This window comes from Egretta garzetta, unplaced genomic scaffold (genome assembly GCF_000687185.1).
Source record: "Egretta garzetta isolate BGI_Z169 unplaced genomic scaffold, ASM68718v1 scaffold81, whole genome shotgun sequence".
Taxonomy (NCBI): domain Eukaryota; kingdom Metazoa; phylum Chordata; class Aves; order Pelecaniformes; family Ardeidae; genus Egretta; species Egretta garzetta.
Genome location: NW_009258671.1, coordinates 1,724,389 through 1,747,023, shown reverse-complemented (window position 1 = coordinate 1,747,023; position 22,635 = coordinate 1,724,389). Strand labels below are relative to the sequence as shown.

Below are 22,635 nucleotides of genomic sequence, written 5' to 3'. Positions count from 1 at the left end.
TTTGAATTTCAGATTTGGCTCATGGTCTTTCTACATGCACAGACTGGTTGGCTGCTTGTGTAAACAGAGATGGATGAAAAGATTGACTAACATTTTCATGAGTCACTAGTGATAGTTGGTGTCTTGATTTTTAGGAATTAGATATTTCTTACGGGACATGTATTCTGAGGGCCAGTGCTTAGATCTTTTTGGACACACCAGCCTTTCTCCACAGCATTTTAAGAGCATGTACACTCGTTATTACTGACTAGTTATCCAGATCTTAGCCTCGGTATATATAATGATAAATATTCAGAATATTTTCAAACTTCAGAATAATTTTCTTTATCATTCTTGATGGCATGCTGCTTCTTATTTCCATCTAGGCCTGAAATGATTTAGAGTATAATGAGCAAAATTTATTTTCATGGGATTTTTAGGTGTTAATGAACACGGTGTTTCATTTATATCCAACTTTTCCATCCATGAATTTACCATGCTCCGTTTTAAAACAAGTTGGGTAGTATGCCCCCAACAGCTCTTAATAGACTTCTCCAGGATATTACTGCTTTCAGGGACTGATCTTTTCTAATTTTCAGCAACATTTATTCAAGGACAGTTGATATTCTTTTTGTGTACAGCAGTGATAACCCTTCAGTTTAATACCTTATTTCCTGCTGTGATAGTGTACGGGCAATAATCGTATTCTTTGTACCCCTTATTTTGCTAGGCTTTAAAATCCAGGTTTAATTCAGGCTACCTCCGATTCCACGGGCTGAGCATATCACATACTCTCTTGAAGTGCATCTTCCAGTCTAGTTTCCCTATTAGTCCTCCTTTGCACCTCTCCCTGAACAGAGGACGGTCCTCTCCCCTGAGCTGGTGGCATGTGGGGTTTGTACAACAGTATGAATGCCTCAGACAACATAAATTCAAGGAGGAAGTCTGCCTCTGTTCCTTTGAGGCACATATACCACAATCGTTACAAACTGCTCGAATGCCACTGAGAGAAGTTGAGTACCGTAGTTTTGTCTATGCCCTTTCAGAAGTCACCAGCTTTCACTGGTGTTTCAGTCGTTTGAGAGATTTCTGGCTGGAATATCTGCAGCCACCAGAGAAGCAAGGAACTGCTGATCAGTTTGAGATTAGTGTCGTGTTTTGTAAGGAGGTCCTATGAATTGCCCAGTTTTGCAACTGCTGGCATTTGCGGTTTGGAGTGGATATGCTTGACCTGGGCAATGACAGGTACCCAACAAATGATTCTGTTAATAAATAAGTAAAGATGGCAGCTGACCCAAGCAGCACCCTCCTCAATCAGGCTGCTGAAGATATGCAATGGTGCCTCGCTGGTAATTGTCAGATCCACTGTGCATCTCTTATTCATGGGCTTCTGTGAGTGGGTTAGATTGCATACTGCAATCAGGTGAAATCAATTCCATTCATTGCATTAGGCTAACTTTAATGCCTTAAAAATAATTTTAACTATACATCCCTTTACAGGCACATTAAAAATGTCAGGCAGCATGCGACACCATGCTGACATTTGAAGACATCTGCAGAAAACCAAAGAGGAAATTTATATCCAGAGGTAAGATGGGTTTCCAGTTTCTGGTAAAACTGTGTTGTCAGGGGAAGAGGAAAGGAGGGAGGGGAAAGGATCAAATTGAGTTTCAAGGATCAAACTGAGTTCAGGGCAGATGCTGGAGAGACGACAATGTTTCATTTGGCACTAGGTGCACAGAACTGACAAGCAAACACAGAAACTCTTGTTTAACTCTCAATTGGTGCATTGTTTATCCACGGTCTGAGAGTGCGACCTTCCAGAAGGCTGTAAGCTGTGAGGCTTAACACTGCCGCTCATCAGCTCATAGCAGTGAATCGACCCAATGTGAGAAGAATACAGTACACAAATAAGACCGCAGATTGTTGAACATGTCTTAAATCAGGAATGAGAGGAAAGGAATTTGATAAAACACAGAGCGCTTTACAATCCTGAAAGAGGTCAGTACATTACAGTCCAAACTCTGGTTGCATTATTCTGTTGGCTACAAAGGTGACGGCAAAGAACAAATTAACGCTGTTTTGCCAGGAGTATTTGTGACATCCTTCATGATATCATGTTGTTTTTAAACAACAGCAGAGGCAATGTCAGCATTATTGCTCAAACCAAACTCAGACAATTGCTAAAAGCAACCTATTTCGAGAGAAATACAGAGAAATACTGTTCTTTTATTTCCAGTAGCAGGAGATTGGGGTTTTCAGCAGATACTCATTGTATGATCAAATCTGAAAGATTACAATAACTACCTTGTACTTAGAACAAGAAATAACTTTCTGTTGGCAGATTTTAACATTCCAATAACCACACTCCTTATCTAGAAAAGAACTTTTTAAAAACAATAAAATGTTTCAGGAAGTAATTATGGACAAAAAGGAGCTACGAATTGTGAAGGATTTAAGAGCTACTGGGAGTTACGCTAATGAACCGAATTTTCAATTTCCTTGGCTTTATAAGGACTGCCTGAAAAATAGATACAGAAATAAGCTACAGAGTGCCCATGAGAACTGGGTGACTGGATTTTTTTCCTCACATGGACTTTTTGTATAACAAGGAGGTGGGGAAGAATTTTTCTAAAGGACAGGAATAAAGATGACATGAGTAACACAAAGCTCACAAAACCCTCAATATATTAGCATTCCTGGGTGCAGGTCAGAAAAAGCTTATAAAGAGGGCTAAGTTCTGCATGGATCCAGGTATCAGGCCATGCCAAAGTCTTTATTTTGAAAAGTGCCTGGACACGCTTTTCAGAAGTTAAAACACTACTAGACATGAAACCTGATGTTCCGCCCTTATTTAGACATGTAGAAACGTTAGTTAGTACATGTGTTGAATTAACACAAATTATGTTCAAACATTAATAGAAATTAGAATAAAAAAAAAAAGCACCAAGAGAAATGAGATCCATGGAAATTCATGAGCTGATAACAAGAGACTTTCTTCTTCCAAATGAGCATATATAATACAAACATACCCTATGAGTATTAAAGAACAAAATATGCACCCTAGCAATAACTGACTTTTCTATGTGATGTAATGACCTCTATGGACAGTAACAAATCTACACTTCAGCATTTTGAAGGAAATTGCAACAACAGATCTGGAGTTCACTAAAAACGTTTTAGCAGAAAATACAGTTTCAAATAAGAACAGAGCCCACAGCACTGTCCAGATGTGCACCATGACGCCAGTTTTGTTGGTAAGCAGGACTTGAGTGGTGTTTCCACTGTGAAAGCCTTAATTACTTTAACATCAACCCTAAGAAATCTATTGGGGAAAAGGACATGCTGGCCTCCGAGACCTACCTATAGTCTCTCTAGGCTCAACAGGATATCCTAATCCTAAAACGAACCTTTACCAGGCAACAAAGCACACCAACTCTTCCCACTTCCAAAACAGTGTTGAGCCACATCTCCTTCCTAATGCCAACTGTTATTCCACATGCTTTGGCTGAGAAAGATTCCTTCACCCTAACCCTCAAAACACCACAACCACCTTGCGCAAGTCCAAGAAAGATTTTTTAGCTACAGCTCTTTCCTGAACTCAGCCCTCATCCTTAATTTTCCAGCTAAACAAGATTGCAGTGATATTAACCCTAACCATAACCTTCGTCTTACCCCATTGAAAAGCATACTGACCCTTTCAATTTCCAGAAGAGCGCTGGGCACTAGCTCTGAGCTTTGCATGACATTAATGCAATTTTCACTCTGAAGACTCACGATTTCCTATTTCTTATGTATATCCTAGCCTTTCTTCACTAATTAAATGAATTGGGTTTTTTACCCATGAGGGACAAACACAACCACACAAACTATTTGACAGAATGAAAACTTTTACATTTTAATTAGAAACTGCATGTTTCCTATTTGAAGTGGAAATATAAGTCTGTAATTTGGGAATATGTGAAATTTTAAAGGAAAGGATAAGGAAGGAGTAGACAGTGAATGTGAAGCTGTAATTAAATTGTAAAATAAAACTATTTTGTTAAGGGGCAAGAGGGAAAGCATACGAAAAAACAAGTGTCAAAGGAGAAGGAACTCTGCTGTGTGTAAAGTAATGGAAAAATGGGGGGGAGAGAGGGGGTTGAGAGGTTTCCCTCTTTCTCTTCAAAGAAAGGTCTTCCTTAAACTTTCTAGGTCTCTGTTCCAGCCTTCTTTGAACTTGCAGCCTCAGTTCCCAATCCTAATACACAAAAAGGAGACATATGTACCACACAATCTTCATATGGACCTCTGTAGTAGTAACGAGACTGGCCTAGCTGCTCCAGTTCAAGCTTTCATCTCTTTTATACATTCCAGTGTGCCCTCTGACTGTACTGAAGGGTAGGGGGTTTGCTCTTGCCTCGAGGCAGTTTGCACAGTGCAGAGAACCGTGCTGCTTTATGGGAGTTCCCTCTGGGTTTGAAAGGAGCCCTTCACACAGAATTCGGTGCTGTGGCCTGGATGTGTGTCCTGCACTTGGGCCAGAGGAAGAGGTCAGAAGAGTCTGGCTTGTGTCGCATGCGTACGTGGTGTCCAGGGTGTGTGCATTCATAGACTGTCCTTGGGAAACGATGGTGCTGCGCTGGACAGGGTCTGACAGGGACAAATTTTCTCATATTGTGCGTAGAATGGGAAACTGATTTTCCAAATCCTGTCAGTCTCCACTGGCTCCATCTAGAGCACCATCACATAAACAGCTGGGATTATATGTAATGCAGAGGCCTGACCCGAAAGATCAGGACTGAGGACTTCAGACTGATTTTATACAGGTCATCTGCAGCTCCTCATCAATAATGCTCAGTTATTATCACAAACAAGTGAAAGGTTTCATTATCCTAACACAAATCAAGCTTTAAACATACATATATTCACATACAATGCTTTTTCTGTGACAGATCTGTTAAGAGCTTAAAAGGAAGAGTCAGCACCATTTTGCAGATGGAGAAACTATGACTAACAGAGGGGAAGTAACTTGCCTGAAGCAACACAGAAGGTCAAAAAAAGAATGGAAAAGGGAATAAAATGCAGGAATTCCAGGTCCTCACTCAGTCCATTAACAAGTCGAACCTTTCTGTGCAGTCCAAATCCTGTTGCATGTAGCTGCTGCATTTAAAAGCAGAGAGGAAAGCTGACTAGAAATAAGCCAGGACGGTTTCACCGTGAAAGCTGAAGAAATCTCTAGGTGCTGAGTAAGTGACTTGTTACAAGTGCACCACAAATGCACAACTGTTTCTGACAGAAATTTGAGAAGGTTGATTATGACATGCATAAGGAATGGACTTCTTAAAAGTAAACATGTGAAGACCAATTATACTTCTGTGTAATTTCAGTGATTACAACCTATTAACAAAACAGGAAAATGGCTTTTTTTTTTTTTTTTAATTTGATTGCTTTGCTTCATGCCTGAAGGAGATAAAGTTTCTGGATTATATTCTGGTTTTACCTTGTGAAGTAGCTTGTAGCCTGGAGGTCTGAGTCCTGAGGACGGAGGTTATCATACACATACTTCAGATCCTGAATGCTGTTTAGCTCAGGCAATCCCGCATGCAGCATCTTAAAATAAAGAAATATCATTAGTTCACTAACTATTAAAAAGAAACTTAAATGAAATGGGGCTGACTGGGTAAAGAAAGGTTTTACACCAAAAGGACTTCTTGTAAAACAAAGTTCTGCTGATCTGAAAAGTGGTTCTGGTGCTAGAGCAATACCTGGAACACTAAAGTGAATATATTGCATTGTAAACCTTCACACTGAGGTGCTGGAAAGAAGCACGGGTCAAAATCATTCATCCATTTAGGGACATGGTTTAGTGGTGGGATGGCAGGGTTAGGTTAAAGGTTGGACTCGATGATCTTAAAGGTCTTTTCCAACCAAAGCGATTCTATGATTCTATGATTCTATGATTTGAGTTATTTATTTTCTCTTTAGATATCATGATCTCAATTTGTGCATTGCTTAAGCTTCCTTCATAGCTTTCTAACGGTGATAAAGGGAAAGTGACCAAATTCAGCCACCTGAACAATAGCTAACATTTCTGTTATGCTGACAGTGTTATCCTAGTCCTAATGCAATTTGGAGCAACATCACCTTCCCATTTGTAACTACTGATTCCACCATCACTGCTCTGGACTTCTCCTGCAAAGGGATCACAGATTCACTCCCTTTACAGTCAATGGAGGAGGAAGGTTCCTTTAGACATTGATTCATACCAGGAATCTTGACTTGGGTGGGGAGAACTGCCCTCTCTAGAAGTGTATCATTCTTCATGGATGTGTATCATTCTTCTTAGTTGGCTAAGTTAGGTTCAAAAGACAAATAATGCAAATATTCCCCTTGCAAAGTAACACCATGAGTGGGATAGACAACTGAGTGTGTCCAATTGCCCATGCAGCTCTCTCCGGGCATTTTAAAATGTCAACAACAAAAATAATTTTGAATCACTTTAAAACCCACTGATTTTTCTCAACAATCACAGTAAGTCATGAGCAATGCTTTGTGTGTAATAGAGAAAAAAAATCACTCCTTCGCATTGCTCAGAAGGAAATGTATCTGAATTTGCAGTCACTGCTGTGCATTCTTCATTGATATTTATGTCTAGCTCACACAAAGACCCACTGAGTTTTGTGGAAAACAGCAAAGAAGAAAGGAAGCACTGCTTTTATTCTAAGGTTTGGTTGGGAGATGAACAGAGTAAGGGAAAACGAGATGGAGGGGTATTTTCCTTATTCCTCCCAACCTTCTCAATATTTTCAAATCAAGTTTCACTATTTTTTATATTTTCTTTTTGGCATTATGAGGAAAATCTTGCTTCATATCTGACCCTATCTACCTCTGGACAATTAGACTGCTGTCTCACAGAGTTCTGGCTAGCAAGAGAGCAGAGAAAATGAGGAAGCTCAATGAGATTAATTTAAGTGAGCTGAGAGCAGTGACAATAACAACATTCAGCACTTAAGGACACACAATACTATTTACCTGTATGCCTTCAACCCATTTCTAAAAGATGATAACAACTCCTGTCCTCTTTAAAAAAAAAAAAAAAAAGAGAGCTGCTACATAGGCAAATTAAGCTTCTTGCCCTGCATTAGAAAAGGGAACAATGCCAGGTATGAACTGATAATCTGAATGATATGTAGTGTAACTGAAAAAAGGGAATTTTTTTTTTAGGTTCTCTGCATTGCAGAAGGTGGAAAATCATTTGCTGAAGCAAAAAAATGTCTTTAGCTGGGCAGTACCTACACAGTGCTCTGCCGGCTGTGAGGGGGTGTTAGAGGGTTATTACAGCGCTTCATCCCTTTTGCGCCATACAGCAGATCTTTCAGGTTTCCAGTGCCCTGATGGAGGAGGCTTCTGAAAACTGTGGCTACTGATACTAGATGCTAATTAGACAAGACATGGAACAACTGTTCAGAAAACAATTACAGGTTGCCTAGGGCAACTCAAATGTCACTAGATGCCTAAGTTTAAGTGCCTACATTGCTCCCCTCGTTTGGCCACACATACGTCTTGACCTACCACACTTGGTTATCCCAGGCCTTCTGACTCACTGAGTGGAGCTGCATATGCTCTCCTTGGGCCTAGATTTAGAGCTGGTGTGTGATGCTCAGTCTGCCATCCCATGAAATATGAATAGTCCTGGCATGTACTTTCCATGCATTAGAGTTCCAAAATGGGGGTGTTTCCTGATCCTCTTTTCCCAAATGGTGTTTCTGAGCCGTAGAAGGGTGAAATTACTTGTGCAGGGACATAGGATTCTTGAGTCCTGTATCTCTTCCGGCTAGGTACCGTCTCCTGTTTTATACTATCAGGTCAATCTGTCTCTTGTCACAACAGAAGCAAGTGGATCAATTACTTGCTGTCTAGTGTCAGCTGTAAGCCCCTTTTAATAATTTTCCACCTGAAACCATCTTTATAACAGCAATGGATTTTGCATTTTTTTTAAACTAATCAAAAGGTGTTTGTGGCCTGCAATCACCCTCTCTATAATAGATCACGTCAATTCTTTAATGAGAGCAAAGCTGATGAACTACAGGCATTTACGCAGCTGAACTCTGCCAGCAGACTCTTGAGCCTCCCACAGATGTTTCTGCTTTTGAAAGTGATGCAAACTTCATGGATTATTTCTTACTCCCAGTAACAAATGTCAGTACAGCTCTAGAAACATGCTGCTCACCAAGAAGAAAAAGCATCAAGTCCCAAAGTGGGCCAAAACCCCCAAATTGTTGTTCATATCCACGGTTTGCTAGAAAGCACTAACAGTTACCAACCATCCAGAGCAAAGTTTATTACTCCTGTGAAATACTGCACCTTTTAAAAATAGCCTTATTGTTTAGATTTTTTAACAATGTTTTATAATTAGCATCTCAGAAAACAGAATGTGGGAGGGGAAGGAAAGATTAATGATGCAGTTTTCCAGACAATGAGAGAAATCTTAGACCATCACTGATACAAATAGGCAGTGGTTAGTTTATCTTGCCCCTTCATGATAAGACCTGATATTTCGCATAGAAATGAATTCAAAGTGGAACTCCTTTGTAGTCTATTTACTTTTTTAGAAATGACCCATGAAACTAAAACATTTTGATACTTACAGTTTCCGGCCAACACCCCATTTTGAGTGCAGAACTAGACTCACCCTTCCAAACATCACTGGCAAAAACAAGGCATTTGCAAACTTGCCTTGTTTGTTTAATTTCCTTCTGATATGAAGTGCTCATTGATAGGGTGTGAGTATGCTGCCAGTTATTTTTCAATTATGAAATGCAACACAATTGACTGAACTGTCGTCCATTGACAAATGTTAAAACATATCTGTATTCTGACTTCCAGCTCAGCGCTATTACCTCTCCTTAAAGATCAGCAGAAACAAAAGAAGTTGCAGCATGTCCTGAATATAAACAAACCTGAGCTATATCCAGGCAGAGATAGCTAGTTATTTCAGGGCTCCTGCTGGGAACATTTTCCTAACACTCTCTCTCTGTTATCCCAGAGTAATCTAACACCATTATCTCTGCTGATTGCAGAAAAAGGGACTGCACTAGGGACAAGGAGGTGGGCAGAAGTTGTAGTTATATTTGCAGCATGTGGTTTTAGGCAACGTGTTCAGAAATGCAGAGATTACTGCTGTGGATGAGGGAGCATGGGTGTTCCTGAGTTTTCCAGAGGCTCTTTAAAACTCAGACAGTATCTCCTACAACTGCACTCTGCACTGCTTTCAGTGCAAAATTATGCTTTATGATAAGAATGCAGTTTTGCTGCGCTTTTGTGACTACTCAGAAGCAGGGTTAAGACATCTGGGGAAATCCTTCCTGCTCCATATTGGGAAGTCACTCGCTGTACCACTGCATGAGAATCCATAGACAAGACAGAAACAAGATAAGCAAATTCTTGCCATTTCTCCCCTCCCCATTGCAGAAGCTGGAGATGATAGAGCAGCGCTTACAAAGGAACTTCGTGGCTATACCCCAACCTCAGCAGGGGTTCCGTTCATAAGGTTCTGTAGATTTTTTCATGCACAGACCAGTCACCTAGGTTTTGCATGGGGCCCTGGACATGTTTTAGATTAATATCTTAGCCAAGCAACTTAGCAAATATTAGTTAATTTAATAGTCTCGTTCTACCCGTGAGGGGGGAAAAGCATTAACCTTTCACACCCAAGTAAATAGATTCATAAAGCAGTTTTGGAATCTGCCACAGCATGTGAATCAGTAGGAATACTTAAGGGATAAAAACTCCTAAAGGTCTCAAAATCCTACACAAAAGGACTTTTAAACCTGTGTTAATATGGGTAGTGCTCTTTCTTTCTTGCATTTGCCATCCTAGGAAGGGAGGGTGGAAATGTGCAAAAAACCCCATTCTAATGGCATCACTGTTAGCTGCAGTTCTGCTAGGTACTGTCACATCACCCACTCTGTGAAATATTTAGCTTATTTTGTCTTGCTGTAACCATGAACGGGATTGGTAAATGATTGTTAGAAGACCTAGAAAAAGGGCCGAGTGAAATTCCTGAAGGTGAAGTTATACCCAGCTTCTTTTGCAGTTTTCTGCTATTTTGTAAAAAAAATGCATTAAAAAAAAGAAAAAAAAAATCAAGCAGCTTAGCTTTTGTTTTCTCAGAAATTAGTACTGAAACTGGATAGGCTTTTTGGTCAGGAAGTGCCAGCATTAACATTGCCTGCAGTGCAGCTGATACCTCTTCAAATCGCAGCGCTACTGGAGGCAGCAGAGAAGAGGTAAAAGGGAAGGACAAAGGTAAAAGAGGACACCAGAGGAAATGGATTTTTGGTTTCATCCTCCAGCTTCTTACCATCTCCAGCAGTTTCAAGAGTAACTGGCTGTGCTTCCTGACTATATTATAAGCTCGACAGCAAAGCTCCACAAACTCTTGAAAACGCTGCGGGTTTTTTCCACCTTCTGTGATGAAATACTCCATCTCTGATGTGAAGATGAAGGGAGCTCGGTCCCTTGAAAAGAAAACAATTACATGAGAAATTTCACCAAAAATCATGCAAGACAGTTAATATTTGTAACTCATTATTCACATTTGTTTCTCCAGTATTACCTTCCTCATTATTTCATCTCTCCCTTCCTCAATGTTAACAGCTCTATTGCTCTGCCTGGTGTCACTGACTAATTGGGGCAGGTACAGATCTCACAGAAAGAGCTTGCTAGTGAGAAAGCCAACAACTGAACAAGTTTGAAGCTTACAAGTTTTCTTCTGGCTCTTCTTTACTTTTCTTTTTAAACTCTCATTACTTTAATTTCTTGACTCCAGCCTGAATGTGAATCTGGAAACAAGTTCTCTGCTGGTACTGAAATATTTGAAAGTTATTCTCAAAGAGGATGGAATATAAATATCAACTCCCCACTAGGCAAGAAGTCAATTTAAGAAAAAACCCTACGACGCCACAATCCAACAACAACAACAACAAAATGCAACATATGACGTTATCATTAAATATACACCATTCTAAAGGGATGTTTCTGACCCAAGTTACAACAGAATAAACCTAAATACATTGTCTTGTTTTCTGTACAGTTACTTTGTATTCACCCCAGAGTAAATGAGGTGCAGAATCTAACACCATGTCTTGCCCTTTTTTCTTATCACTAGCATAGTTTGCGGCTATGGCATGCTATTGCAGAATAAAAAAGATTAGCCAGGCTTCTGCTAACAATCCTATCATCTGATAGTTTCAGAAAGGCCTGATATACTGCATCCTTGCACAGACAAAACTACTGCAGTGATTTACTCATCACAGCTGTGCATACAGAGGCATGTAAACAGATTAGAGGGCTATATTCAACGGAAATATACACAGCGTGTTATCCCTTAATTCAAAATGAACTTGAGTAAACTAAATATTCTTGAGAAGCCTGATGGCAGAAATAAATTTGAGGATCTCTGTTTCTTGCTAAAACCTCAAACACGGGCTGACTCTGAAACCCACTCTGCTTGCTGATTCATTTATAAATGAGACAGAGAAGCTTTCCTAGGAGTTTTCCTCATTTTGCTATAAAAATGTCTGCCTTCTACTATCATAAAAAGAAAGTCAAGTTGCTGTGCGGATCTAGACTCCAGCTGGAAGCCCCAGTCACAAGAAATGTTCAGGTGGCCTTCACTTTCTTATGTCTGGAAATTCTTCCTGTTTTACATTGAAGATAACTTTGAAAGCAGACCTCCTATGGGTGTCGTTCACCTCAAAGCAGCCCCAGATATTAAGGGTTTTCTTTTAATATATTATTAAATTTCAGCTAGGTAGTACTAGGAATGATGAAGGTCCGCAATAGTCATTCTTATTCATTCCTTCCACATTTTTCTGCATTATGCAAGATGTGAGTTCACAGTGTGACAGTTATGTTGCAGTGTGACCGTTACATAGTGATTGTGTAGTTTGTGCTGTAGCTCTCAGAGAATTACAAATCTGTGTCTATTACTAATTCCAGAGAGCAAGATTCTTCCAGAACCCTAATTAATTAATTAATTCATTCATTCATTCATTCATTTATCTTTTAGTTTATCTGTTGTTTAGCAGTGGTATTTAAAACAGACATTAAGTATTAAATAAATTGATGCAATTAGGGTCACAGAAGTCAATTTGTTGAAGCCAATAAGGAAAGAGAGAGCCAGAAAATTTGCAACATTAACATTTTCTCTTATCTGTGGACAGAAGTCCAATCTAAATCCTGCTTTAAAAACAATTTAGCATCTTGAGAATGCTTAAAAACCAAATGTTTCTTTTCTGCATTTACTTTTTGGGGCTAAAATATTCCAAGTCAAAACTACCACTGTAAAGGTCCTATATGATGTACTTTGTTCAAAATTCATATTTGATTTCTGATGTCCAACTGCATCAAGAGACAGAATAACACTATGAAAACATAGCCCTTTCTGAGCTAGTCCAAGTCTCCCACATTTGGTACTTGAGATGAAAACAGTTACTGCAATCAGAAATTACTTTACTGGAAGAAATATGGTGTTTAACATTGTTGGGTTTGGCTGTGGGCCAATTTCCACATAATGCAATGACTGCAAGACTAGTCAACATCCTACCGTTGTGGCTAAAGGATCCATTTGAACATATAACTGATACTTTAGTATTTATATTGTTTATAGATTAATTTTACTTGTAAGATGATTTCAAGCATTTTTAAAAGGTCCTTAAATTTCTCAGCATCATTTAAGACTGTCTTCTAAGGTGGCAGGCCTGTCCTCCCTTGTTAACCTGCAAAATACAATGTAGAGATTTGCTTTCTCTGTTTTTCCTCAAGGTCTTGTGATATCAGAGCCTCTCCTGCAAGGTAAGCCTTGCAATCAGTCAGATTCCTGCATGAGTCTAAGTAAGCTGCCTGCTCATAAAGGGAACAGTTTGCAATTGAAATAAAAAAAAAAAAGAACCAAAACAAAACATAAACCCAACTTAGTATAGGAGACAAGACCCACTAGAAGGAACAACACAGTCATTTCCCACGATAATATTAAAAAGCAAATTTTCAGTTGGAGGAGACACTTACTCACTGAAGAGTACATTAAGGATTCTGAAAAACCAATTGACAGGGCTGAATGTCTGAAGTATCTTGAAGTATTTTCAAGTAAAAGCCTTTTATCATATCTCTGTAGAAGACCAAAAGCCCTTTTTTTTCTTTATGGTGTGCTAAAGAAACACAGAAGAGAAGTATTCTTGAATGACCTCTACTGTATAATGGTAATGTTGGGTACCATAATTTCTAGGAAAAAAACCTTATTGAGATAACTGGTGTGGCTTGAGATAGAACAAAGATGTACGGTCAATAAGACTCTCCAGATCATTAAAGCTACCTTGTCACAGCTTGCTCACTCTTTTTTTTCCCCTTTCTTTTTTCCCCCTAAAGCCCTAGATGAGATTAATGAGCCCTTTGGTTTTATAATAGAAATCAGTCAAAAAGGCAATACCTCCATTTATGACAGAGTCTGACTGGAGTCCTGGATCTTAAAGACTTATACTTTACTATGGCTGTGACAAGAGTTTACTCAAGTCATTCAGTGAGAAGCAAGGCTAGTTTTATGGTATCTTTATTCTTTTTTTTCTTGTGTACTGCTTTTAGAGATTTAAGATTTTCATGGGAACGTGTTTTGCAGTTCCTCTAGAGATTAAGAATGTTTGGATGATATGTCATGAGAGGGAGGAAAGAAAGGAAACCTCAAGCAACTGAAGAGATCATCAGGCAAAACCAAACTTTATCTGAGGTGATGGGAACAGGCTAGAAGTATGCTGCCTTCCAAGAAGACTAGTAAGATCATCCGAATTTGTTATGAAACACTAGATGTAAACTGATTAACAAAGTTTGTAAGGTCAACAGTGGTTTTAGTTTTTCCTACTATGAGTCTCACAGTACAGAACATTTAAGTATGATACATTGACTTCCTTTTATATTAAGTAGAAAAAGCATATGAGATAATCAACAACAAATGACCTTTACTCTGACCCAGTCTAAACTTCCTAATAGTGTAGTTATGGAAAAGTTCAAGTCACACACAGGAATACAAAATCAAAACAGTTGTAGTCCAAGTTGTCATATGGATATAGGAGACAGCGCGTGAGAAACCATACGGAACTGTTTGCAATTTAAAAATCAGCTGCTCAGCAGCATACACCCCCATATACTCCCCGACTGCTTTAAAACCATTTTGGCTGAATCAAGAGTGACTGACAGTATTCACCATGACTACATGGAATTTAGATGTATCCAGTTAAATGGGAAAAGCTTTTAGGGAGCGTTTGAATGCTGACATCCTTTGCTCTGCAGCAAAAGCCAAAAGCTTATTGAAGAAACACACACAAAATAAATGAACATGAGTGCTTATTTCTCTAAGCCAAGTGAAAATATCTAATCATCAACCATGAGCAAGCCTATTCCTTTCATATATTAAAGAATGAAACAGTGAACAACTGCACAATACAATTTGTCTCAAGCAAGCACATATAGAGTCATAAAAAAATAAGCCTGGAAAAGGGACCACAAGAGATACTTCATCCTTCTGCTTACCAGGACAAGATCAACCGTAAACGTGCTTCTGAGATGTTTATTTAGCCTGTTCTTGAAGATTTTTAGCCACAGAGTTCTCCAACCTCTCTATCAAATTTCTGCTCCAGTATCCACCTCGCTGTGCTTTCATCCTATTAATTCTTGTTCTTTCCTAAGGGAAGATCCAGTCTTCTTTACAGCAGCCTCGAACGTATTTGCAGACTGTTATTATGTCTTTCCTCAATCTTCTGTAGACAATTGTTTCAACCTTTTCTCATAAGTCTTGTTTTCCAGATGTCTGATAATTTTAACTGCTTTTCTCTGGACTCCTTGTAATCTGTTTGGACTCCCTATCCACATCTTTCTAGAAGTAAAATTTTGAAAATATTCCAGCTGAAGTTTTACCAGTGTCACGTGAAGCAAAAGGATTACTTCACCTTTCATGCTTTCTAATTCAACATTCTGTCATCAACTCATATACAACTTGCCTGTGGTATAACTCTCAGATCCTTTCTGAAAAACTACCTATCACTGCTAATCCTTACTTTCATCACAGTCAAAAACTCTTATATAGGCCTCTACTAAAAAATGAACATATTCTCTACCCCATCATACTGGTTACTAACGAAAATATTGAAAGATGTCAGTCCCATCACAAACCTGTTATAGGAGATGACAGCCTCTTCCGCAAGCACAGAATCTAAATGGTACAAATATATTTTAAGTGACCTCATAACAGAGCAGTAGTTCTGATCTTTGCATAAAATATAAATACTTCACTTGCTGGATTTCACAGCAGTTTTCCCATTGACTCCAATGATAGTTGCTACCACATTTTCTCTGGCTTGTATTGGAAACCTATGCTCAGATTTGTTTAGAAAACTTTTCTGTTTTCTACTTCTTTCAGTGAAGACATCTTGCTAACAGTTCCACAGATACATGTCTGCTCCTGAAAAGTGTAGACAGCCTCCTGCTGAGACTTCATTCCTCATATCACCCAGACCTGTCATATATCCATCCACGTCTAAATAAAATGACAGTCTAAATTACAATTGCCAAATAGTAATTACAATGTTATAAAAAGGAATAGAAGAGAGAAGTGAATTAGCAAATTTGAAACAGCTTTCCAAAAAACCAGAATTTATTTATCCTGAGGGTTTTGCTCTTAATTCTGTTTTTAATAGCTTTTATTTCCAGTAACAGACAGCTGGAGAGTCACTTGACCAAACAGGGAACTCGTGACTAAGCTTCAAGGCAAAAAGGACATCTACAGGAAGTAGAAGTAAGGACTGGCTAAAAAGGAGAAATACAGAAACTCTGCCTGGGTGTGCAGAAATGGTGTTAGGAAAGCCAAAGCTCAACTAGAGCTAAAACTGGTGGTGGACATGAAGCGCAACAAGAAGTTCCATTGACACATCGTTAGTAAAAGGATGAACAAAGAAAATGTGGGTCTGCTGCCAACTGGAGATTTAGTGACAAAGGTGCCGCCTTTGCCTCAGTCTTCACTGACAAGAACCCCCAGGTAGTGGGCAGTGAGCTGAGCATGAGCCGGTGGCGGGCCAAATATGAGCCCTGGAAGGGATGAAGACTAACAGCATGCTGGGCTGAAGTCTTGGGGGAGCAGCCAATAGATGCCCTTTACTTAGCACTTGTTAGTCCATATCCTACCAAAACAAGAAAGATGTCACTGAACTAAGTGAGTTCAGAAGAGGGCCACCAAGATATCTGGGGGCTAGAGCACTTACCTATGAGAAGGGGCTGAGGAAGGCAGGCTTGTTTACCCAGAAGATGAGAAGGTTTTCAGAAGACCAAACAGCAATCTTCTATTATCTATAGAAGGTTATGAAACAGATGGATCCAGGCAAGAATAAGAGAGAAAACTGAAACAATTGAGGTTTTGACTGGCCCTAAGGAAAAAAAACCCTTCACTATGAGCTTAATTAAATATTGAAACAGGTTGCCTGAAGAAGTGGTCCTGGGAGGTTTTAAAGATTCAACTGGACATAGCCCTGGGTGAACTGGTCTCAATTTAGTGTTGACCTTATCCCCTTAATACTTATACAGAATGATTCCTGAATGCCCTGAGCATCCTTGGCTCAGGTAAACTACATGGCCTGTACATTCAAAATACGCACCTAATAGTTTTGACCTACATTGTTCAACCAAATGACCAGAAGTCCAGTCTATACCAGATAACATGGTTTTAACTCTATTTTCTGCCATTTCTGCTGCTGTTTGAGATACGTACTGCATAAAAACTTTCCTAACTACAGATCTAAAATCTCCTTTCTGATTACAGTTTTACCCACATTATTTTTATATTAACATCTAACTTTAGAGGCAGAAACATCAAACTAGAAAGAATCTCCTGAATTCCTTAGGTAACTGAGGACAGTTCTTAAACCATTATTGTCTTATTTGTTCATTAAGTTATTTCTTCTTATGTGTATAACAATTTTGCTATTATAATTATTTTTCACCATTAGAGCCTTAATGTTAGCTTTCCAGTAAAATCACTGTGTTGAACATACCTGCTATTTTGATCAGTATTAAAAGAAATATTTCACACATTGGACTGGCCTATTCTGAAAGATTTATCTCTTTCTGTCAGTAATTGAATTGGTTACATCGAGATTTAATCATGCTTAATGGATGTAGTAGAAAACAAGTTATAATCTGCACCTAAGCTAAGGGCTCCGATTCATCATTCTGTTAACATCTCATTTCCCAATGTAAACTGAGCCATAGTAACTATTTATTTGTGCCCCTTTGCCTGTGCAAAGTGCAAGGGAATGTGACAACTAAAATCCCTTTCATTGTGGGCCAACTGAAGTTAGTGAGTTTGTGAATCGTGGACATTTGATTACACCTGGTCCCACAGGATTACTATGCTAAGTGACAGTATAGCTAACAACAAATGTTTACATCTGAGGTTAGACATGGTTACAGTTCTTAGTGTAGACCCAGTATTTGCAGTATGTATTGCTATGGGGGCTCATCCGGAACCTTACCTCATAACAAGAAAATTGGCAATAGACTCATGATGGAAAAGCAGGAACTAGTTAGAGGCATCTCTCAGTGGTTTCCACTGTGGCTGCATTGCCCCAGTCTCTGCCATGATCGCTAGTTATGCTGCAGTCTGACCACAGAACTTATTCACTTACGTCACAGAATTTCAACCACCTTGTACAGTCAGCTTCTTGTGTATTTTGGAAGAATCCAAAAAAGATCCTCCCTGAAAGAAGATGTGCTCTGCTTGGAGAACACACGTATCTTCAATAGTTTAAACACTGTCTTGTTGCAACCATGTGCATCTTATATCGACTAGTTAAAAAGCACTGCCGTGTCCAGCTCAGGCACCTTCTGAGCTGAGTTAGGATCCTGTGTTCAGACAGACACAGATGAAGCAGCCTGCACTCAGAGTCTCCAGCAACCAGACTGCATAAGAATGTTAAGGTGGATTTAAATCCTTTATATACTTCACGTTCAATACCTATATTTGAAAGTGCTCAGTACAGTATTCCTGATGCCTTATACCATTTTCCAAGACTATCAAATTTTCCAGGTTTGTTAGGATTTTATTACTGACCCTATTGATAAAACACTTGAGAGTTAATTCACGAGGAGATTGGATCAATTCCTCTTGTTAATAGACGTTGTTGGACAACTGCTTTTTGTGTTCTGACTGACCCTCAGGACTGAAAAAAAAAAGATTTTAAGACTCAGACCTAAAATTTACCTTAAAATAAATAGAACAACTTGGCTTATATCACACTTCTACTGAATATTCAGCTAAGAGGTGTTTTCAGTATGAGACGGCTATTTGGAAAGCACAGCAGTAGATCGTTGCAGGAGTTTCGTATATCACCAGGCAAAATAGATAAATAAATCAGTGACGAAGAAGTTGAATGGCACAGAAATTCCTTAAGGCAGGAGATGAAATCCTACATGAATTAAATATATCAGTATGCTTTCTAGTTAAGGACGAAGGACAAAGGCGTAGTGTGCAGAACAAGCAGAAAAAGATACCAAGACCAAGCAACAGAGTTTAATTTAAAAGTGCTTGATGTATACTTGAATGTGTGTGAGAACAGCTCCCCCTGAATATAAAAAGGTATGTATAGAACGCTTTTGGATAAAGAGATAATACAATATAATGTTTCTGATGTGAGCAGGAAAAATACATGTCTCTGTAAACAGTTATACTTTGAAAAGGATAAAAAATGAAATCATATAATCAAAATGGACACTGAACATGATGTCTTTCCCCCCTTTTTTTGTGTTTTATTGCTAAACTTCCTGTCTTTAGAGGCACATTCTACAAAAAAAATTGCTGGGGTGACTAATGAAAGAGAAGGAGGGAAGGGGAGAGGGCGGGAAGGAATCGCTGAAGCAGGAATTTGATAGGGAGTCACTTAAATAACTCATGCACAGGAAATCTCCCAAAGCAGAGGGAATTCCATTGGTGGCTCTGAAGGCATCCAGTAATTTCTCTAGCCCAGATAACTGTTAGCTAGAATTCACGGTAACTCCTTCAAGAAAGCATCTGGTCCTGAACACAGGAAAGCAGTTTATGCCATACTTGAACTGAATGAAAAGCCAAGAAGGATACTGAGTGTTGTCGCAGACGGGAACTGGGTTTCAGGGAACTCAATTCAGCAGAGGAACAACGCACTTGGATGGACAAAACTGGATAGGGTCAAATCTGTACAAACACTGTATGAGAAAAACAGTGCCTCCCTTAACTGTCTGAGTACTTTGAAAAGGATAAGCAAAAAAATTAAGGATACAAAGTGGACAGTGAACATAATTTACTCTGATTTCAAAAAGCTTTAGTTGAATGCCCTCCACAAGAGGCTATTATTGAAAATAACCAATGGTAAAGGGCAAACTACTATCCAGGCTCAATAATTAGAGAAAACATCAAACCAGCAACCACAAACACCTACTCTTCAAGGCAGACAAAGGTAACAGAAATGCATCTGAAGCTCATGACTGCAACTTGCACTCTTCATGTGTCCTCAGACTCAACTTCTGCTTTTGGTGCTTTATTTGGGGCAACTAGAGACACCTGACTTTCAGAAGCAACGGGCTTCTTGCCTCATAAATTCAAGCCCCTTTTAGGCCTTGTCACCTTGGAGGTGACATTGTTTCACCTTTAGGTCTGTATGCAAAGACTTATGCATATGACTATCTTTAAACAGCTGCATAATCTTATTAAGATCGTTGGGGCTATGAAGGTGCTTTAAGCCATGAAATTAAATCTAGCCAGGTTTTCAATCAGAGATTTTTGGAGGGTAGCATACAGGAAGTGCTGAAAGTGGATGGTGGTGAAGAATTAGGAGTTACCAGTTCACATAAACTAATAACCCCAGACCGATCAAGTCAGAAAAATAAATTTAAACTGCAGAAAATGAATTAATAAATAGGCATACTGAAAATTCCTAGTGAAATCTTTCAGCAGGTAATACAGGCTAGTTCAAATCCAACAGTTTTCATGCACAAATTTAGAAAATGAAAAGTAATTTTATTTTAAGTTTTTACTTTCAAGTTTTAGATTCTTCCTTTCATGAGTACCCTAAATAAAAGTTTTAAAAGGCAAAAAGAAAAAAAGTAAAATGTGAAATTCTCAAGTTGCTATCTTCCTCCTTCCCCACTTTTTCCTGTTTTTGGGAAAAAGATGGAACACATGAAGATACAATGTTGTCAAAGAATGTAGATACAACTTACTGTTCCCTGACTGTATGCCAGCTTTTCTGTTTTAGAAAGAAATACCTGAAAATTATTCATTTTTTTTCAAATAAACACTTCCAGTGAGACAGTAACACTCATTCTAGGTTATTAATACTAAAAATGAAATGTGTTATTTTAAAACAAAAAGAGGCACTTTTCTACATGCTCAGACTTTCTTAATTGCTTTTCAGTATAGGAAAACACTGACATAGTAAGAAAGTGTGGGAAACATAATTTTCCCATATTTTTGAAACTTGCTACAAAAAACTGGAATTTCCCAATGGAATAGTTAGGCTGCCTCTAGTAATTAACTTTGTAGAAGACAACCAGCTTAGCAGATTTAACTTCTGGGAAAACCATGCCAAGACACAGGATTAGTTTGGCAAAGAGACAAGAGTGTCTTCGTGATTCAGATCAGAGAAAAGAAAGGCCAGTGAGCGTTGTAAATAATCAGGATGAGTGGGTATTTAAAAAAAAAAAAATGGACACCTAGATTATCAAGAGATGAATATACAGAATGCCATGAGCTGGACTATTCCATAACTTGCCATCAGGTTTCAGACTACACATCACTGACAGAAAAAATACAGATGACAGTGCTGGAAGTGACTGGTAGCGGAGAGGATGAGACTGCTGAAGTTAGGATTAGTTCAGTTAGCACAGGATTTAAATAAATCTTTTATTGTTTAATTCAGCAAAGAAGAAATGTTCAAAAGGAACTGGTCAGAACTGAAATGAAGAAAACAAAAACAAAGCAAGCATGGCAGGTACAACTATGAGCCAGCACCTTCTTCCATACCACTTGATGACTGACCTAGTCCCCTATGATTACATGGATATTACACCTATTTCAGTTGGAGTCGGTCTAAGATGACTGCCACAGAATACTCAGCAGATAAAGAATAGGATGGTTATATGAAATTAAACGGGAAACATTTCTTCATACAGCTTGAAGTGTACCTGCAGAATTCACTGCTCTAGGGGAATGTAGGGTCAAATGTGGAGGCTGGATTGAAGAATGAAAGGAGGAAGATTTTATTATCACTAACAAAATGTGTCGGCCAGTATGATTAAAAAAAAAAAAGTAAAAAGAAAAAAAAAACAAGAAAAAAGATAATGAAATCTCATCGTTCAGTGGGAAAGTTCCATGTGGGACTTTGGGAATAATTCTTTTGCCAAGCTCTGTTATTATGCTATTTGTTAGATACATCATATGTCTTTCTCCAACATTTCCGAAACATTAGTTCCTAGACCCAAGTAAAGACAGGTTATCAGTACTATTTAACATATTTACTGCACTGTGAAGGTACATGGAACTGGAAAAGACAGAAAGTTCCTGACTCCTCTTCCCTCTGAAATCAAGAAGAGCTGAGCTACTGATTTGTGCCTTGGACTCAAAACTAAGCAGATTTATTGGACATCATTTAAAGATGAGGGCAGGAATTAGAAAAGTTAACTTATCCCTTGTCAGGGTGTGATACAATCAGGAATGCAAAAGCAAGCAGGACTGCGTGAATCATATCAGCTTCAAAGGGTTCTCTGAAAACTCCTATTGGATTTGACAGAAAGAACTGCAGCCAATGCACAGCTGAAGGGAACAGAGGGACCAATATGCTGGGCAGACCCTGCTCTTAGGGAGGTCTGCTGCCTCCCAGGAGCCTGGGTTAGAGACATCACTAGGAAACATCCTAGCCTGGTCCGACCCTTGGACTACTATCCCTTGCTGCTCTTCCATGTGGGAGCTGATGAAGTTGCAGCAAGTAGCCCGAGGGTGATCAAAAAAGAATTCAAAGCCTTGGGGCGGTTAGTGAAGGAATCTGGAGTGCAGGTCATTTTTTCCTCGCTCCTTCCAGTGGTGGGCAGAGACACTGGGCAATACAGGTGGACTCAATCTATTAACACGTGGCTTCGTGACTGGTGTTGCAGCCACAACTTTGGGTTATTTGACCATGGGATGGTCTACATGGCACTGGGCTTGCTGGCGTCAAATGGGAGCCAACTTTCTCAAAGGGGGAAGAGGGTCTTTGCCCAGGAGCTTGCAGGGCTCATTGACAGGGCTTTAAACTAGATGTGAAGGGGGAAGGGGAACATATTGGGTTTGCCAGCGACAGGCTAGGGGATGATATGCAAGGGTTAGAAGGACTGGGGGCTAGTATGAGCCTTCAACCCATTGTCCAGCAGTGTGCCAGGGGCGCTGCAGCGAAGTTGAAGTCTGGCAGAGCCGGAGGCTCCTGAGGTAGTAGGAGCCAACAAGGAAAAGCCCATGAAACACCTCAAAGGAAACGAGGGGTATTCTGCTATGAAGGTGACGAGGCCGACAGCTCAGATGAAATGCCTCTATACAAATGCACGCAGCATGGGAAACAAACAGGAGGAGTT

General features: G+C 39.3%; 1 protein-coding gene across 1 annotated transcript in view; it reads right to left on the bottom strand.

Moving 5' to 3' along the window:
* PIK3C2G (phosphatidylinositol-4-phosphate 3-kinase catalytic subunit type 2 gamma) overlaps positions 1-22,635 on the bottom strand; it is a 199,628-nt gene that overhangs the window by 46,176 nt on the left and 130,817 nt on the right. The window contains exons 26-27 of the mRNA XM_009648693.1: positions 10,325-10,481; positions 5,462-5,571 (exon numbers count right to left, since the gene is read on the bottom strand). Of these exons, the coding sequence (XP_009646988.1) occupies positions 5,462-5,571; positions 10,325-10,481 (267 nt within the window). The remainder of the gene's footprint in view (positions 1-5,461; positions 5,572-10,324; positions 10,482-22,635) is intronic.